The sequence below is a fragment of the Vigna unguiculata genome, chromosome 11 (genome assembly GCF_037176805.1).
Source record: "Vigna unguiculata cultivar grain cowpea cultivar isolate G323 ecotype 2 chromosome 11, ASM3717680v1, whole genome shotgun sequence".
NCBI lineage: Eukaryota > Viridiplantae > Streptophyta > Magnoliopsida > Fabales > Fabaceae > Vigna > Vigna unguiculata.
In genome coordinates this window covers 3,673,165-3,692,628 of record NC_140802.1, presented here as the reverse complement: position 1 = coordinate 3,692,628, position 19,464 = coordinate 3,673,165, and the positions used below count along the sequence as shown (strand labels likewise).

At 33.0% G+C, this 19,464-nt stretch overlaps 2 protein-coding genes, 1 long non-coding RNA gene and 1 pseudogene across 4 annotated transcripts; all 4 read right to left on the bottom strand.

Moving 5' to 3' along the window:
- Positions 1-1,482: 1,482 nt before the first annotated feature.
- Positions 1,483-6,656, bottom strand: LOC146880862 (uncharacterized; annotated as a pseudogene).
- A 2,004-nt stretch (positions 6,657-8,660) lies between these two features.
- Positions 8,661-9,177, bottom strand: LOC146880861 (uncharacterized). Its single transcript, XR_014986353.1, has 3 exons — positions 9,018-9,177; positions 8,801-8,921; positions 8,661-8,712 (listed from the first exon to the last, which is right to left on the bottom strand). It is a non-coding gene; the product is annotated as an uncharacterized LOC146880861 (long non-coding RNA).
- Positions 9,178-9,444: 267 nt separating this feature from the next.
- LOC146880860 (uncharacterized) lies at positions 9,445-10,918 on the bottom strand. Its single transcript, XM_085668903.1, has 5 exons — positions 10,872-10,918; positions 10,371-10,511; positions 9,866-10,287; positions 9,629-9,756; positions 9,445-9,548 (listed from the first exon to the last, which is right to left on the bottom strand). The coding sequence occupies exons 2-5, from the start codon at positions 10,509-10,511 to the stop codon at positions 9,445-9,447; spliced, it is 795 nt and encodes a 264-aa protein (XP_085525029.1). The 5' UTR covers positions 10,872-10,918.
- Positions 10,919-13,909: 2,991 nt separating this feature from the next.
- On the bottom strand, positions 13,910-18,368 carry LOC114169497 (putative disease resistance RPP13-like protein 1). Of its 2 annotated transcripts, XM_085669150.1 has the most exons (3): positions 16,796-18,368; positions 14,529-16,654; positions 13,910-14,400 (listed from the first exon to the last, which is right to left on the bottom strand). In XM_085669150.1, the coding sequence occupies exons 1-2, from the start codon at positions 18,141-18,143 to the stop codon at positions 14,676-14,678; spliced, it is 3,327 nt and encodes a 1,108-aa protein (XP_085525276.1). In that variant the 5' UTR covers positions 18,144-18,368; the 3' UTR covers positions 13,910-14,400; positions 14,529-14,675. The 2 variants fall into 2 exon arrangements, with proteins under 2 accessions (XP_085525276.1, XP_085525275.1); XM_085669149.1 differs by having other exon boundaries at positions 14,529-18,367.
- Positions 18,369-19,464: the final 1,096 nt, after the last annotated feature.

Sequence of the window (19,464 nt, the reverse complement as noted above, 5' to 3'; positions counted from 1 at the left end):
ATGTAGTATCTGGATTCCAAATTTGCAAAAGAATGCTTGATCAAGGGTCGCAAGAGCTACAGATTGACGAATGACCAATCTCAATTCTGGGACTGTAAGATACGTTGGACGGGCAGAAGTTCGTATGAGTGTTACTTGACCTGTGGTTGGAAGAAGTTTTGCAAAGAAAACAGATTGGCTGTTGGTGATCAGATAAGATTTGTTGTGGAGGATGAAGAAAAGGGCGTAATCCATATATTGAAGAATTAGGTTATTGTAATGCTTTGAATATTTTGTCTGTCAAAGTATTACGTACATCCTACAAACACTTAGTTTAAGTTTCGTTTTTATGAATTTTGGAATATATAGTTTAAGTTTATGTTACATATTTAATATATCAACATTAATGTATTTTGGAATGTTGATATAAAACTGCTTATTTATATTGACTATTATATTGACTATATCTACTTAATGATAAATATGTACACGTCTCTTAGGATTATTATACCAAGTTTCAACTTTCGTTATCTTCATATTTTGATTAAGTTTAAAATTTAAATTAATATAAATTCAAATTAGCGAAAACTTTGAATAAATGTAAAGTGTTTTTACCAAATATGAAATTATTTGTTAATTAATAACAGTATATTTAAACCTTAGTATTCTTATTGGTAATATCATTTTATAAATAACATTATTTACTTTCATAACTGCTACTCATAAATAACATAAATAACAATATAACTCTTACTCTAATATTACGTTAATAAAAAAACAAAATAATGTCTATATTCGTTTCTATATAATATTACTTATTTATGTTAAAAAAGTCAATTTTATAAATAAATGTAATGTCCAAAATTTGATGTATTTAATATAGTATGGATAGTTGTTAATAAAAGAAAACGGATCTTCATTTGCATCAGCATATTTGATTAATAATGTCAGAGTTCTGGGAGGTGCGTTTGATAATTAAGGTAGTGTGTTTAGTTAAATATTCAGTATTACTTGGGCTGCTGGTATGACGTTGCAAGGTCTTGTTGGGGTTAAATACATGATTAAACTGACAATTGTGGGAGGTTAACTACATATTTAAGGTGGTGTGTCAAGTAAGACATACTGAATCAATTGGGCTAATTATATGGCTGCAAGACAATACTCTATATAAGGAGTTGCTATATGAACCTAGCAGTTATTTCAGAATATTATCTGCGCACATAATTAATTCTTGTTTTGTTGTTGGTCAATGGCAGTTTGCATATTTAATGCACTATGGCCAATACGAATTTACCATAATGTAATTGTCAGTTCAGACATGATAAATGCAAGGAATAAGATAAAAGTACCACATATTCATTTATTACTGCAAGTTATTATGACAATAAACTTATACATTACGCCAACACATCATATTTAAGAATATCTGTTAAGCATTCTTACTCTGTAACTATTCGACATATGTATGGCTAGCCAAAAAAAGATCAGGTATGTAATCGTTCATTACACATTGTTGAAAACTTCTTCAAAAACTACATTTGTGGTAGCAGTCAAAGGCTTATTGTCGGTGTCATGGATCAAAATCTTTAATCCAGACTTGCTTTTAACTCTGGAAGTTGCAACATATAACTGACCATGACTGAAAACTGGTGTAGGCAGATACAATCCAACACAATCTAAAGACTGACCTTGAGATTTGTTTATGGTCATAGCATAAGATAGCATGATTGGGAATTGTCTTCTAATCATCTTGAATGGCCATGGTGACTGAGAAGGAGACATAGACATACGCGGGATGTAAACTTCTATTCCTTTGTTTTTCCCAGTTATAATTTTTGCACTAATTACATGCTTTGCTAGTCTGGTAACTACTAATCTACTTCCATTACAGAGCCCTTCAGATTGATCTAAATTTCTCAAAAGCATTATTGGGGTCCCAACTTTGAGTTTTATAATATGATTTGGTAACCCCGATGTCCTCAATGAATTTAAAAACTCTGGTGTAATACCTTCATATACATCAACGTCCATGGTATCTGAAGAATCAATATAGTCTGCGCTGAGGTACTCTTTTACTTCACCTAAATTTTATGAGTAACAGTTGTTAGACGTATAAAATATGACAGATGTATGAAAAAATGATAAGTATGAGTTAAGCATCACCTGGAATAGAATCCAGAACAGATTTATTGATTTCATCCACTGTTTCAATTCGACTGGCTAGAATAGCTCGTGATATCAAAAACATCTCATCATTGAATTTTTGGTGTAGTTGTGGATAAGTGCTATTGATTATAGCTTGGATAGGGTCTTTGTAGTTTTTGATTAGAAATTCTGGAGGGATTTCTATATCTACTAAGCCGTCATTAGGTTCATTCAGTGAACCATCACCAATTTTTATTATCCAGGAAGAAAACTCTTCAATTTCAGCAACAATAGAGCTGTGCAATCCCTGCTGTAACAGTCGCATGTTTTTTGTCAAGTTTAGAATTTGGCAATGCTCCCAAAGATAGCTTGAGTTGATTGTTGCATGAACAATATCAGACCTGCTTCCTCGAGGGATAATAGGAAGAATTTGTCTAAAATCCCCTCCAAATACTATTACTTTGCCACCAAAAACGAAATCTGATTTGTTGTGTTCTTTCATGATATCTTTTAAAGTTCGATCTAGTGCCTCAAAACAAAACTTGTGTGCCATTGGTGCTTCATCCCAAATTATGAGGTTTGCCAATTTCATCAAATCTGATAGTTCACTACCTTTTGTAATGTTGCAGACAGAGTGTTCAAGTGTTGGAACTGGAATTTTAAATTTTGAATGAGTTGTTCTACCTCCAGGCAATAACAAAGACGCTATACCACTTGATGCAACTGTTAGAACTATTTTTCCTTCAGAACGAAGAGCAGAAGATAATGTGTTCCACATAAATGTTTTCCCAGTTCCTCCATATCCATATAAAAAGAACATGCCCCCTTTTTCATCATGCACCGCATTTATAATCTTTTGGAAAACATGTCTTTGTTCATCTGCATATCAATAATAATTTAGATAAATAGCAATGACTTGTGTTGGAAAAATATTAGGAATAAATGACTTACCTGTCATACTGCTAAAATTTGATTCAAAGATACGTAGTTCATCATCCTTGTTATAATCAAGTTCAGCATACACTAATCGGTTGCCACAGTAATTTACTGCAAAATCATTAGGATAAGGCATGGACGGAAATTCCTTTAATGATCTCCTATTGTTCTGTAAAAGCTTCTCAATTTCAATCAAAGTCAAATTTTTCAATAGTTCAAAATTCAGGATGAGGGCTGCAACAAATAACATGAGTTAACATAGTTTCATATTCAAAATTGACATTAATATTGTTAAAAACTATTTCACCTGGATTTCGTGCAATAATTCTTTCATTATATACAATTCCATCAGAAAACATTTCCCATGTTTTCTTCCAAACCTCCTCAGGTTTGTTGATACTATTTGACATGAGCATAGTTACGAATAATCTCCTCAAGAAGTTTCCAGATCCCCATTCATTGGCTTTCTTGATAGCTTCGATGTATTCTCTATCATCTGCCAAAAATCCAGAAGCTTCACATGCTTCTCTAAATGTAGGATAAGTTATGCTTTCAACAGTTCTCAAATCTATGTAGGATATTGGACCTTTAACAATTGTTAGCATCCTTCTTAGGTAGAAAAGTTCACCAGTTGCTGGGGGAACCCAAATAAGTCTTCCAATGGTATTTCCCTTTTTCCTTGGTTTCCAACACCTTTGATTCTTATTATACACATACTTAGAAAAAAATTGTGGATATGTAAGTTCCCTTGCATCTGAATATTTCTTGTTGCAGTCCATCCAACTGGTGAACATGGACTCCCTAACTGTCGGTTTTGCCATGATATCATCAATGTCATCATCATCCTTGAAGTACACTGATTGCTCGCCTGGTAGATGAAAAAACAATCGTTCAACAGCTGGATTTCTTCCATGAATTGGAAATGAAAATATTCTCCAACATGCTTCGCATGGAGAAATATATCTACAATCAATATATTGTTTGATTTCATCCCTTGGAATATCAGTTAAAAAACTTTGGTTCTCATTAGAGACAATGGCAGCAGTAATTCTATCATAACCCTTATTGATGTACTTAAATAAGTAGTTGATTGAATTAGAACGGTTGCACCATTCTACATTGACATGAGCCTGATATTTGACTAATATTGTAGGATTGTAAGGAACCACAAATCGATTGTCTAGTGCAATATCATTCTTCACAATGCTAAGACCATTGTTTCTTCTGCGATAATGAGGAAAACCATCTTCTGAAATTGTTGTAGTATCTTCAAATTTCTTTGGATAAAATCGAGAACATGATCCATTTTTCATGCATGGAGATGATATCTTAGACATTCCACATGGGCCGTGAATCATATGTTCTTTTACGCAGTTATACAATTCTGTATCTTCTTTGGCACATGGTATTTCAGCTGAGATTACTTTGTCAATATTCGTGGCTGTCGGGTACTTGCTTGATGGATGCAAAAATAACAACAAATGAGCATGTGGCAAACCACGTTTCTGGAATTCAATACTATACATGTCTGCAATCATACATCAGTTACATGATTAGAATAATCAATTAAATGAAACAAATAAATAGTAAGTATATGAAGTATACAGACATGCTATGACCCTTCCCAATATGTTCTTCTTTGTTAAATCTGACAATAGTTGGTCAAATTTGATTCTGAAAACTCTTGCAATGATATCTGGCCTATCTGAAGGAGTTAATTTTAAAGGGTTCAATATTCTGCAAATCTCTGGCCATTTTGGATTGCAAGTAAAAGTTACAAAAAGATATGGGAATCCTACATGACCACATATTGCCATCCCATCAAAATATAATTGATCCATAAATCTCCTACCACCGACAAAGCTAGATGGAAGCACAAAACGTTTTCCTTTCTATGAAGCTTCTGTGTAGCTCTCATTGCTTGGTTGGCAGAGGTTACTATATTTCTCAACCCTCAGCTTGGACTGATTGTTTCTGATGAATGATAGTCTTTTAGACTCAATCATTGTATATCCATCTACAACAAATTGTTGGAATAATCTTCTTGATCTAAGAATGGTCATTGGCTCACATTGTCGGGTTTGAATTCTGAAACAAAACCATTCCCTAATTGTTAAGCGGTTACGTTTGAGTGCCAAAGAATCACGATGACTACTATCATGCCTATATCCATCTTCACCATAGGGAAACAGCAGCGGATACTGATATCCCAAGTAGCTTGTGTGCAACTCGTTTATTCTTTGTAATTTTCCTGTTCTGCTTTCCATAATAATATCCCTAGGACAGTGTCAACATCTCCTACTATTAATGCAGCAACCTCTGAAACGGTGGGGATGTTGTATATACGTCTATCGTTTTGCCTATCAGCAATAAGTTTCAATTTAAGATCATGACATGGCTACTCCGCATATTTGTCCCTTGCCATACGAAAAGATTTAGCATGGACATTGTACTTATCTAGCATGTTTGTCAATGTTCTAACAATTTCAGCATCAATATCATTGTTGTTCCTACATTCATATATGGCAATTGTTTCAGCAGATCCATACAAACATGCTACATAATATAATAACAATTGTTTAGACGAATGAATTGTACCTTAGAGATTGAATTCTGTTGTGTATCTCGTTTTCAGTATCATAAATATATAATTGAGCAAACTTTGGCTGTTGTCCAATTGGTGGAAGAAGACTCCCAATTCTGTGGCATGATTGTCCTTGGATTCTCAAATTTGGTGGACCACCTCCATTGTTGTATTTATTGTCAATTTTTGCTCCAGGTGATGTAAATGCAAACATCATGTTGTATGTTCTGATATTCTTCTGATAACTTCTGCTCTGTTTTGAATCTGATTGAAATAAAAGTTGACTTAGCTCATCCGGGGGTTTTTTCAACATTGGCAATTCAACTTTTCCATTTGAGCAACATAGTTGAAAGTTCGGATTAATCATATGATGAGATTTGCCAATGCGTTCTTGATACCACATATATGCATTGCAATGCTGACAAACATAGATCGGATCTCCTATATCTGCATACAATTTGGAAATTAATATAATTATTAGTTGAAGTTCTCATATATCGTAACAATTATGTTGATAAAAAACTTCGTAGATTACTTATCTTGCATTAGTCTCCATGCTTTGATGGTTCCTATCATCTACTTCATCAATGACTGCTTAATTAATTATGATCAACATATCAGTAATAATGATTAACTATTAATTTCATTTCAAAATAAGATTACCTTCTATTGTTTGACCAAGCGATTCAGACTCATCTGAATATGATTCTAGTTCATGAACATCTTCCAATACAAATGATTGACTTGGTATGTTCCCTTGACTTATGTTAGTCATATTATTCACAGTGCCTTCAAACTTGTCAAGCAAACTTTGAGGCTTCTTTCGTGAGCGTGTAACATTTCTTTGAACATTCCTGAATCTAATATCAGAAGATCCAAGTTGTGATTCCATATGCAACGTATCTTGATTAACAAAATAAGTTGTCACATCTGCTAATGGGGTACAATCTGGCATTTTATTTTGAACGCGCTTCTGATTCTTGTATGTAGCTTTCATCCTCTTCTCCTGCATTATGAGTTTTCTTTTTATTCTTGCACTTGAACTGCAGATTCTATTTTCATCGGCCATCATTCTACATTAAACACAACACACAATGATAATTATTCCGGAAATAACAACATTTGCATAATATATAAAGGTTATATTTGAAGATCATAGAAAAACTTCTACACGAAATTTTGAAAACATTACAGATATAGTTCATAATACTGCTTTGTGAACAGATAAATGAAACAATTCCAATTAATGAATAATAATAGTAAGCTGTGCTTTAACCCTTTAGAACACACTTGATTTACCAAATTCTCATCTACTTAACCATTAAAGGTTGTGTTAACATAAACTAATCTAAAGATTTTCGCAGTTGAATGATACTGGATAGATGACTCGTGAAATTTTTACCGCCAAAATGAGCACCACTATAAAGTCATGTCAATGCGAAGCATGATTTCGGGTTCTTAAATGCAAGTCTTTTCATCCTAATGTGTCTAATCTGCCAGCTTTATACAGTTACATGCACATTGCTTGTAGCGCAGGAAACAATTACCAAATGTACTAGTTTAATAGAATACAATATCGTACCATCAACATTAACTATTGCACGTCTTTGGCTTTAATAAATGCGGGTTTGATCATTGCTTGAATGAATTATGATATCCTACTACTCTATAAACTTTAACGTATCTTTATTAAATGCATGTCTAATCAATCCAGATAATATTATAAAAAATATATGAAAATGTTAAACTGAATGCATAGGTTCGATTGTAACAAAATGAACATGTATCAACGCGTATCATGCTAGCATACTTAAAAGAATATTAATAACACGTTGTCATGGTAGTCTTCCTTAATTCTCATTATGGTAGTATACTTAAAACAATGCATAAAATTTTGAATTCTGACTATAAATACATAAACCTCTGGACGGTTACAATTTTTTTTATAATAGACCTTAGTGTTTAATATTAATATACGAAAAGTGTTCAAACTTTGTTCAACGTAAGCACAACCAAAACTCTTTAAAAAACCAAAGAAGGTTTCCCCAGTACAATTTATCAAAACAGGAAACACGAATGCATCCTTTGAAGGACCCAAAACATTTCTAAGGAAACTAACATAAAGTCTTAAGCAACATTAATTACAATAATTTCCATAGCTTTCATAAATTAAATATCATTTCTCCTTCTTGATAATCTTCATTGTCTTTGTAGCTGACAATTGGGCTAATGGCAGGTCCTCCAAAAGATCAAAATCCATGAAATTTTCTGGAATATACTGCATGTCTTCATTGTCACTAGTAGCGTAAAGATCTTTTCTGGGCGTCACACATAAAACAACATCCGGATCAAGATCATCAGTCCTGGAAAGGCACATCTGCAATGAATCATATGTTTAGTCAAATTACATCTTTAAACTGTCCAGTAAAATTAAGACACTAAATCTATGTACTTATATACTTACTAATGAACTATCAGTATCAGCAGATAAGTCACATGCTGCATTATCACCACATTCAGCAAGTTCCAATGCCTGCAAAATTTAACATTTAAAATTATAAATTTTGATTACACCACAAATCATACCTACGTTAAAATACTTACTAAAGAACTCCCAGTATGAGTATGGACATCAGATTCACTGGCACTCGTACGTTTCCCAACCTCAATTGCCTGCATAACTCAATATACATTAAAACATATAATACATGAAAATGGGAATTAATAAAACCAACCAATTTAATAAGTACTTACTATCGACTTGTCCTTACGAAGCTCTGATTGATCAGAACAATTTTCCTTAGCTTCAACAATTTCCATTACCTGCAAAATTTGATTTCTTTAGTTCCATCTCAAAATACATCACATAATCAGTACACAAAGATTAAAATAACGACCTCAGTTTGTCCAAGAAGACTACTAATATGTCCTATGATTTCACGATCAGTTGAAACTCTCATTACTGAAGCAGGTCGGTTATTTCCTTGTGGTTTGACCTTGAAAGCCAAAGTACAACCCAAAAGAACGTCTAGATCCTGTGGAAAACACTTAGGATCCTCCTCACCATCCTAATATATTTTAAAAAACAAAGATGAAATCAAATGAGTATTATTATGCCATTATTATATTATTAATGGAAAAGAAAAAATATACAACCTTGATCATTTTCTTTCGCAAGTCACCAGCAGAAAGACCAATTAAATTGATGCAGTCTTGGTCCCAAAGCATGAAGTTAGCAACCTTTTTTCCATCAGTCACTTGAATTTCAAGCTTGTACCTGAAAACATATATTTAATCAAAAATAAGATGCTTGTATCTGAAAACATATATTCAATGACAAATAACATAATTTGACAATACAACTATTACTAACCTCATTTTTGGATACTCATTATAACCATCACAATTCAAACACTTAAAAGAACCAACTTCATATGTTCTTTTTGCGCATAAGTTACAAACCAAGTAACTCCATCCATCATTTCCTAAGTTAAATTTAAGTGTATGTGCAACAGTAACACATGAAATCTCCTACAACAATAAAAGAAGGGTTAATAATAACAAAAATCGATTATAAAAGTATACAAAATCGAAACTACCTCTATCACAGTCAGGATCTGTGAAACACTCTTAACAACAGTTTTATACATAAACCTATCAACATGACTAATCTGGGATGATCCACTATATTGGCTTCCCTCCTCGAAAGTTTCATGAGCAGTAGTTCTACACAATAAACATTAGTTAGTACTTATGAAATACAAAGAGTTATAGAATAAGATAGTCGTTATATAAAACTATTACTTTGCAAATTCCTTCCTAAATTCAATCAGTTCTGATACATCATCTCCCATAAACAACTTCGATCCATTCCAACAATTAGACAATGACACCGGCCATGGACCTATATACAAAATAATTTAAATAAATTTCCATTTAACGTAGACTAATCAATATAACAAACATCTCGAAATACAATGAAACCTGAGGCAGCCTTTATCTTTGCCTGAGTAAGAATAATAGCCGGATAAGGTGTTTCACGACTATCCCTCCAATAACTAACCAAACGCAAACAATATGAATCCCAAAGAGTACAACAGATTGACGCACCACTACAATATACAAAAAAAAAAAACAAATTCAAAACACCATTAAAATGAAATAATCAACTTAATCTGTGACATTCAAAACACCATTACAATTCAAAACAAACAATTGAACCTCAAGTCCTTTAGGTCAAACACAACATTTTTGGAACTTGGTTTCTCCTCCACATTATCCACCACACCAATGACATCTAAAATGGAAAAACAAAACAGTAAGTAAAGACAACAAAAAAATAGAAAACAAATATAAATCAAGGAGAAAAACTTACCAACCAACAAATCTGCAGAATACTTTCCATCAATGATATCCTTTATACTCTTGAACTTCCAAACTTTTGCAGGAATACTGGCAATTGGTTGTCGTCGAACAGATGTAGCTCCAATAAACAATAGCTTATAAGGGTGGTCGCAAACTCTATATTGAGCTCTGTTGTTGAGAATTTTGAAGTTATGCATTATATAACTTTCTCCTTCCTTTAGCTTGTCTTCCCACGTAGCAATGTCTTCCTTCTTAATCATAGCAGGGATAACATCACCCTGACCACCATAACCATCCATAACCATCAAATACATACACATACAAAATACACTGATACAATGACAATACAATCATACATTACCTTTTGATCTGTCAGAATCATCTCCATATTTCGTTTTGAATCCCATGACTCAACAAACCACAGATCCACAATTCGGACAGCAAGTTTCAAAGTCTCCCTTTTTCCATCAATATCCTTGATCATATCAAATTTCCTTGCCATCTAATACATAAAAATAACAGGTCAACTGCTTTACAACAAAAAAAAATACAACTTAAAAATAACAAAAACACATGAACCAAAAAGAAGAAGAACATAAAATCAAAGTTGTACGAAGAACAACAAAAAAAAATGAAGAACAACAAAAAAAAAACGATAAAAAAATAAATACAACGAAAATAAAAAGACGAACAAAACAATTTATAACTTAAATAACTCTTGGTACGAAGAAGAAGAAAGATGAAGAAGAACAAAGAACATGCAATGCACTCGAAGAAGAAGAAAAAATAAAGTAAAAATGTGTTAGAACAAAGCGAACGTAAGAAAAAAAAAATAAAAATAAAAAGCAAGAAGGAAGCTTACGTTGGTATGAAGAACTAAAATGCTTCTGCAAACCTTCAACAACAAAAAAAAAATCAAATAAACAGCAGAAGAAGAAGAAAGCAGAAGAAAGCATAAGAAGAAAAAGAAGAAGAAGCAACCATCAACCAACAAAAAAAAGGCAAAAAAAAATTATAACTTACGTCGGTATGAACAACAAAACAGGTTCTGCAAACTTTGAACAACAATAATCACAAAGATATATAAATAAACTGGAGAAGAAGAAGAAAGCAAAAGAAAGCAAAATAAGAAGAAGAAGAAGAAGAAGAAACAAACATCAACCAACGAAAATAAACAACCAAAAAAAAAAATGAAACTTACGTTGCTATGAAGAAGAAGAAAGAAGATCCAATGAAATGTTGAAGAAGAAGAAAAAAGTAGCACAATATGTTTCTGAACAAACCTAACGCAAGAAGAAAAATTCAAATACCTCCGCCAAATGCAATGCCTTCATGCAGAAGCTTCCGTCTGTCAGCAACCATCAATCAACAATTAAAGCTTCAGCTGAAAAAAAAAATTATCCAAAAGACCAAAATACCCTCGATTTCAGACACGTGTCAGTTAGTTAAGATGTCCAATTCAGTAATTTACCTATACTAAAGATTTCTTAGATATATAGTAGATAAGCTTGTTTTCTTTTCCCTCTAATTTTTTAATAACTGTTTTAGATTTAGCTTTTATATGTCTAGTTGTAAATTGTCATGAAATTCATGTTAACATGTTTATTTTTTCTTTCAAAAGAAAAATAATTAGTTTCAAATTAAAGAAATTAAAAGATAGGTTTAAATTTAAAAGATTAAAAGAATTTAAAATAAAATCTAACGAAGTAAAAAATTATTTAAAATATAACTATCCTAGAGCTAAGAATTTTTCGGATTTATGTTAACTTTTACAACAATTATTTCACGTTTTAATATTTTTTTAAAACCGATTGAAAAGGGTTAGTGTAATTTATAACTGAAGTCACCGTAATGTTATTAAAATAATCAATTTTTTAAATATATTTGTAAATAAGAAAAGTCATTAATATTGTATGGAACAAGACCTTTATAAAGTTTGAATTAGCCTAATTAAACTAATTAACTTATCCGACACGCGAGTAACTGTTTGATTACTGAAGGGAGCATTCTTATGTTGTTAGAACATTTTTCTAATGAAAGTGTTTGAATTGAACATAGATATTCTGTAAAAGAAAAGGTGTTGGGTGTTTTACTTTAAAAAAAAATGGTCACTCGTCAAGAACAACATCACCAACATGCAATTTCTAAGTACCGATATCAGATAAATTCAAATTCGCGTGTTAATTTTTAATTTGACTTTTCGGTACTTTTTGTATTTCTAAATCTATAATCCGTTGGTTCCGGCATCTGTACTAATTGATTTTTTCTTCGTGAAAATTGCATAAATTACCTAATTTTGTGTTTGGCTTTTCATTTTTGTCGTCTATATTCGTCCTTGATAAATATTTTCTGTCTTATTTGGTCCCCTAATTAACTTTCATAAAGTTTGTAATTATCAAGTGATTAACTCCCCACGCCAGCTTCATTACAGTTAATATGGTGATTTGTGCATTCAAATGTTCTCCGCGTGTGTAATGAATTGTTCATGTAATTAGTAATTGATTTTGTTGAAACGACAATGTGTGTTTGGTGGTGCATCATATTAACGTATAATTGATTTTTCAATACAAAATAATTTGTGTTTAGTTTCAAAATCAATTTAAAACTAAAATAAAATCACTTCCAATAAAAAGCAAATAATATTAATTTCTGCTTATAAACAATTTTAAACACATGCTCGTTTCTATAAATATTAAAGAAAAATGAAAATTTTAGAACAATCTAGAAAAATATAAAAATATAAGATAGAGTTATTGAAATTTAAAAAGTTTGCATAATCAAATGCAAAAGATATATGCATTCAAAGTTGTTTGTCGTTTTACCTCCTCGCTTTTGCTCGTTTTAATATATATTTAAGCAAATTTGGAGGTGTTAGTCAATTTTGGGGTCAGGTTATGAGTAAATAATGGCATGGAATCTAAAATTGCACAATTATGTGTATTTAATCCTTTGCCTTTTTTTTTACATGAGTGGGACATATTTGCCCACAAAAATTACGTAAATCAGTAAGTCAAAAGAGAAAAAAGTGAAATTGTGATTCATAAAAACTTCAATACTTAAAAAGTGAAGAGAAATCTTGATTCATAAAAACTACAATTCTGAAAAAGTGAAGTGAAATCATGATTCATAACCACTTCAATATTGAAAAAGTGAAATCGTCATACATCATGACGACTTCTGTCAGAAAATGAAACAAAAAATAAAAGATAAAGAAAAATGAAAAATGCAGATGCACTCACCGGAGAAGTGGGGTTGCTGGGGAGCGGTGAAGTGTGAAGGACGGTGAAGTGTGAAGGAGAGAATGCCAAAGAGTTTTGTACAGTTTGCTTATTGTTAGCCCTGTGTAATATAAAATACTAAATTGAAAAGACCCAAAATATCCTTTCTAACATAATATTTCTAATAATTTCATTTTTATTCCATTCATTGTTCTATTCTATCCCTTTATTTTTTTTCTTGCTGGTAAATCATCAATTTGGTCCTTTAATTTCAATCAATTTAGTCTTTTAAAAAACGAAAAAAAAATTTTCCGTTTTAGTGCCCGAATCTGTGAAAAATACAAATTCATTCCTGAATGATATTATAGCTTAACGACAAAATGGTCCTGATTTATTGGTAAATTACTGCTTAAAATTAAATTTTAATGAGAAAATGGTCCAACAAAGCTTAATAGCAGGAACATAGTTATTAGAATCTTATGACTCATGTTACGTGATTAGTGTAACTGTATACTCTGTTTCTGCATACTCATGCTATTGTTCTGTCTAAACGGTGGTTTTATCTCTTCTTTCAGTATATAGAGTTTCTTCTTGCTATATAAAGATGTTCTCTTCTTTTTTTTCTCTTTTTTCATGTCTTCTTCTTCCGCTGCTTTACATCAAGAATCCCTTTTTATCTTAGTTTTGGTAAATCTTATTTTTATTGGATTTGATAGTCAATAGAATACATACAGAATTATGTAAAACTCTGTGAAAACTAAAAACTAAAAAAATAACAAAATTTGTTTCTAACTTATTCATGCACTTCTTGGATGGGTCTCCTCCACCATTAAAATTCAACAACCGAACCGAAGATGCTCATAACAACATCATTAGCGTCACCTCCCTTAATCGTGAACAACATGATCAACTTGCTGTAGCATGTTAGTGTCCATGACAACATCGATTTTCACCAAGATGGTGGATCTTGTGTTAAGAATTCAAGTGTGAGTTTAAATCCTACGATCTCTTATGTCCAAACAATTTTAAAATCTTGAATGCTCTTGATTGACTACTCTTTCAAGCTAATTCCATAGAAACAGTGTTCAGTAATTAGATGACAGCAATGCAGATTGTAAGACTTTAAGAATGTACTAAACATAAGCATCCTCATCCAACTTCAAAAGAGAATATCTACAATAAGACATTAAAAAGACAAACAGTTATTGCGTATGAAAAAAGTGGTGAACTCGAGACTAAAATATTTGCACTAGACAAGATCGTATTTCAAATGCTTCAAAGACAATGTGGAGAATTGGTACCTGTCGACAATGTAAGCTTATGAGAATTGGTGCTTTAGTATTTTCCAACTTCTACTTCGTCTTTTATGTTTACTTTCGTTATCAACCCATATGGTTTTAATGTAAGCAATTTTTTTGTCGGTCTTCACCTTCTTGTTTGTTGCAGGGCTATTTGAGCAACGGACAGTCTTTAATTTCGAGTTCTGAAATGGATTCGGGCAGGCCCTCCTCTGGCAAGCATTGGAGTATTGGACAATTATAAAGACTCAATCTCTGAAGAGAGGAGAGGTGACAGAGACCCTTGTAGTCCAGTTTCTTAAGATTTGGACAATTATCTATGCTTAGCTTAGTAAGAGAGGGTGGGAGCAAACCTTCATCCGGAAAACACTCCAAATCCACCTTATGAATATACAAGGATTTTAGTGAAGGGTTGGTTCCCCAAGCCCCCTTTAGTGAGGCAACAAGTTTGAAGCAATTCAAGAGAAACATCACATTTAGATTTGATGGCAAACATCCCTCAGAAAACTCCACTTCTGGACAGTCAAATATGAACAAGTTATTAAGTGATGGAAGTAGGGAAGACATGCGTTTAGGCATTGATTTCAATTTCTCCAGTCCCACAATCCGAAAGGACTCTAGCTGAGGTGCAAATAGTCCTTCATTGGAAAATGATTCAAATTCAGAGCATTTTATAATTTCCAAAAGCTTCAAATGACTATGAGGATGCTCCTGCGGTATAACTTGTAGGTTACAACACTCTTCTAATATAAGCTTGCGGAGTTTTGGGAACAAATCTAGAGGGAAGGTCTTGAGAGAGTCACAGCCATGTCTGATCTCCAATTCTACAAGGAAATGGTAGCAATGGTTTATGGGAATATTCATGCTCGGACAAGAAGTAATAATCAAGTATTCAAGAGGTGTATCAGATAAGCCTGACCCAATCATATCAACTGATGATGGCTCCATCTTCACATCTTCAATTTCTACAGCCCTTGGAATCCAACCCACAAGTTGGTCGCAATGCTTAATAGTTAGTTCCATTAAATGAGAAAGTTGCTCTGGCAAGTGCCCTTTCAGCTTGGGGCAATTCTTCACAGTAAGTCTTTGAAGATTTGGAAAAGCACCTGGTATGCAATGCCATTCTTCCCATTCCTTCATATCAGTAAAGCTCAATGTTTCCAAGCATGCAGATACAGAACCACTATTCCCATAAAAATCAGCATCTATCCTTCCTATTGAATCAAGGCCGTCAATTGTCAAGTCCTTAAGAAATGTAAAATGTCCAAGGGAAGGCAACCATAGGCAATGTTTACAACGCATCAAGACTAAGGACACAACATTTGAGAGGGAATTATCAGATAACCAATTGGGAAATTCTGTACCACAATAGCCATCGATTTTCAACTTCTCCAAATGTTTGGAAGGTTGAAGATTCTCAAGTACTTCTCTTTCTTTTATTGAATCGTCAATGTTCCGCTTCAAATCCCGCTCTAAATGTAGCCCTACAAGATGTGTTTTATTCTTCAAATCCGCTACCAAGGCATCACAGGGATTCACAATATTTTCAATATTTTTAATTGAGAGCTCTCCATGAAGATCAAGTTCTTCTAGCTGTTGAATGTTGAACTCACTAACATTGTTGCCAACCTCAAAACTACCCATCCATAGTTGAAGATTCTTCAATTCTCCTAAAAGCAGTGGAACCTTTCTTAAAGTAGTTCCCATAAGTTCAAGGAGGCGCAAATTGGTGAGTTCATGCAAAGTCGATGGCAACTCTACCAAATATAAACAATTGTTCAGCTTTAACACTTTCAAGTTACAGAGTGAGCACGTTGTGTCAGGAAGTCTCTCTATTTTGGTACCTGAGAGGTCTAATAAACGAAGATGTATAAGATTGTCGACAGTGTCAGGCACCTCTTCTATGTTACGACAGAAAGACAAAGATAAGACTCGCAAGAACTTAAAGTTGGAGATCAAATCTTGTATTGACATCCTACAATACCCATGTATGGTCAAAAATGTCCGTAGCCCTTTAGCATCGGATAAACTCCTAAACTCACGATATTCAAAAGGATCCTCCATAGTTGAAAAGTGACGGGTTGTCTTTGGTACTCGTTCTGTTTTATCAACTCCCAACCTGAAACACACTTCACCAGAAACATATTTGGCCAAATCATTAACAAAGTCGTGCATGACAAAACGTGTTTCATTAGATATAATTGACTGTTCAAAGAATGACCTTGATAACAGATCATTGAAGTATTGTTCACCTACTTCTTGAGACTTACTTTGTTGAGAGCAATGTAGAAAATTTTGAGCCATCCATAGCAGAATTAAGCTCTCCTTCTCAAACTCATAGTTTTTGGGGAATAACGCACAATAAGCGAAACATCTCTTGAGATGAGAAGGGAGATGGTAATAGCTCAACAACAAAGTGGGAATGATTTTACTATACCATATGTTGCTTCTGAATACACCTTCCCAATCTGAAACAGTTGACTTTGAGTGTAAAAGAGATCCTACCGTTTCAAGGGCTAGAGGCAATCCTTTGCACTTTTCAACTATCTTCATGCCAATCTCCTTCATCTTAGAATTCAACTTAGAGTTATCATCTTGCACTGCATGTTTAGCAAAAACTTTCCAACTGTGATTTTCTCGTAATTGCTTTAGTTGGTGTATAGTGTTTGACTCCATGGTAGAAGCTACTTTGCTACTGCGTGTTGTGACAAGAATTTTACTTCCCTTAGCCCCATACTTAAGAGGAGTTTGCAATGATTTCCATTGGTCTCTGTCTTCGTTCCAGACATCATCCAGAACGAGGAGAAACTTCCTTCCAGTCAACTTTTCTTTCAATTTTCCATGAACCATTTCCAGGTCTTCACTATCATCTTTTGATTTAGTGAAAGCCCTAATAATTGCTTTTGATACTTTCAAAACATCAAAATCATCAGAAACCCAAACCCAAACCTTTTCATCAAATCGAGCTTCCTTAATCTTTGGGTCATTAAATATATGTTGAGCTAGTGTGGTCTTACCCATCCCACCCATACCCACTATAGAAAGTATTGACAGCTTATTATCATTGGGGTTAGATGTCAGCCAACTAAATATCATTTCTTTGTCCTCATCTCTTCCATAGATAACCTCTTCAGCGACCAACGATGTTGATTCAACTTTTTTCTCCCACAATTTGTTACCCAACCCAGATCTAACACCACTGGAAACTTCGATATCTTGAACAATCTTTCTTTTCCAAAGAGATTCTAGTTTCTCTAGGACTTTTTCCATCTCAGATTCAAAACTGCGTACCTTGCTAGCACTGGTCTGGAAGTCAGCTTTCAACTCAGTTTTGGAGAATTCATAATCTATTTGCTCCAACAGATCCTCTGCATCATACAACGCGTCCCTAACCTCATCAACCCATTCTTTGACCAATGAATTACTAAACTGCTTTTGTTCTGCATCATCAATCACGGCATTGACGTCCATCAACTTCCACTTCAACTCTTTCAGCAGCTTCTCAACGAGATCTCTCCCACGAAAGTAGCCCAGAACTTGATGAGAATCCACCTTGGCAAATAGAACTTGAAGAACAGCACCAAAAAGAGCACCACCAAGAGTTTCAAGGACTGGCATGATTGGAAGGAAAGTGGCCAAATCAAAGAAAAGAAAGGATTGTGAAAATTTGAAGTGCTTACTTCAGTAAAGGAGTGACGGCGAGGAAGCAGCAGCTGTTGATTGTTTCCGACAGTACAACGTGGCTTTGATAACATGTGGACCGTATAGCTTTAGTTGCTTTTTTGTTGTACTTGAACGAAATTTCCACATACTTTAGTGAATCATAATGACAAAATATCATTTTCCTTTAGTGAATTAGTCTATTTCGGTGGCTTTCTTTCTTTATGAATAAAGAAACCCAAGAAACTTCTATATTTTCTTCACAATGGCTTAACTTCAATCAATAGCTCTTGTTGACTCTTTACACGAATTGAAGTTTCAATCTCTATTTTACATTTTTGTTTTTCTCAACTTAATTACAATTTCTTCTTTCTTCGTTTTAGTTATTCTTTTTATTTATACAGTGGCAGTGTTGAATCCGTCATGATTCTTTCGTCTTTTATATTTCTCGAGCTAGCTAAAATTTATTTAGCAAGGTTCAACATATTATAAAAATAACAAATCAATAAATATCTTACATATACTAAAACCAAAATTCCTTATTATATTAAAATAATGACGGAATTTGTGTGAGGAGGATAAAAGTTAAAGCCTTAATACGTTTTTTTTTCTTTTAATATATATATATATATATATATAATTGAATTTATTCATAAATAGGGATGGCAACGGGGCGGGGCGGGTACGGGTATCATGATCCCATCCCCATCCTCATAATAAAAATTCATTCCCATCCCCATCCCCAAACCCAACGGGTATACAACTTTTGACCCATCCCCATCCCCACCGGGTAACGGGTATTTTCTTATACCCATACCCATACCCATACCCATTTTTTTATTGTTTCATATATCAATTAAATATTTTTTATAAAAAAAATTTAAAAATCACACCAACGGAATCATGATACTATCAAAATATTCAATATTAAAATAACATACTCTTTTTGATTTTCATGATGTCAAATATTAAGAAAAATATTATAATAGTATAAATCTCAAATTAAAGTATCAAATAACAACTAAATAAAATTCAAATAATTATATAAAAGCTAAAAAATTACACATTACTAAAATTTTATAATAACCAAAATATTTATTAATTTTACAAATGATCAGTGGTTTCATTTGCATTCGATCCACCTACACATAGAAAAAAAATGAAAAATTAGATATGATATAATAATTGAAATTGAAAATTTTAATTACTAGAATATAATGTACCTTCTTCATCAGATTCATTTTCACTCATGAGAACATCTTTTCCTTTTAATTTTTTA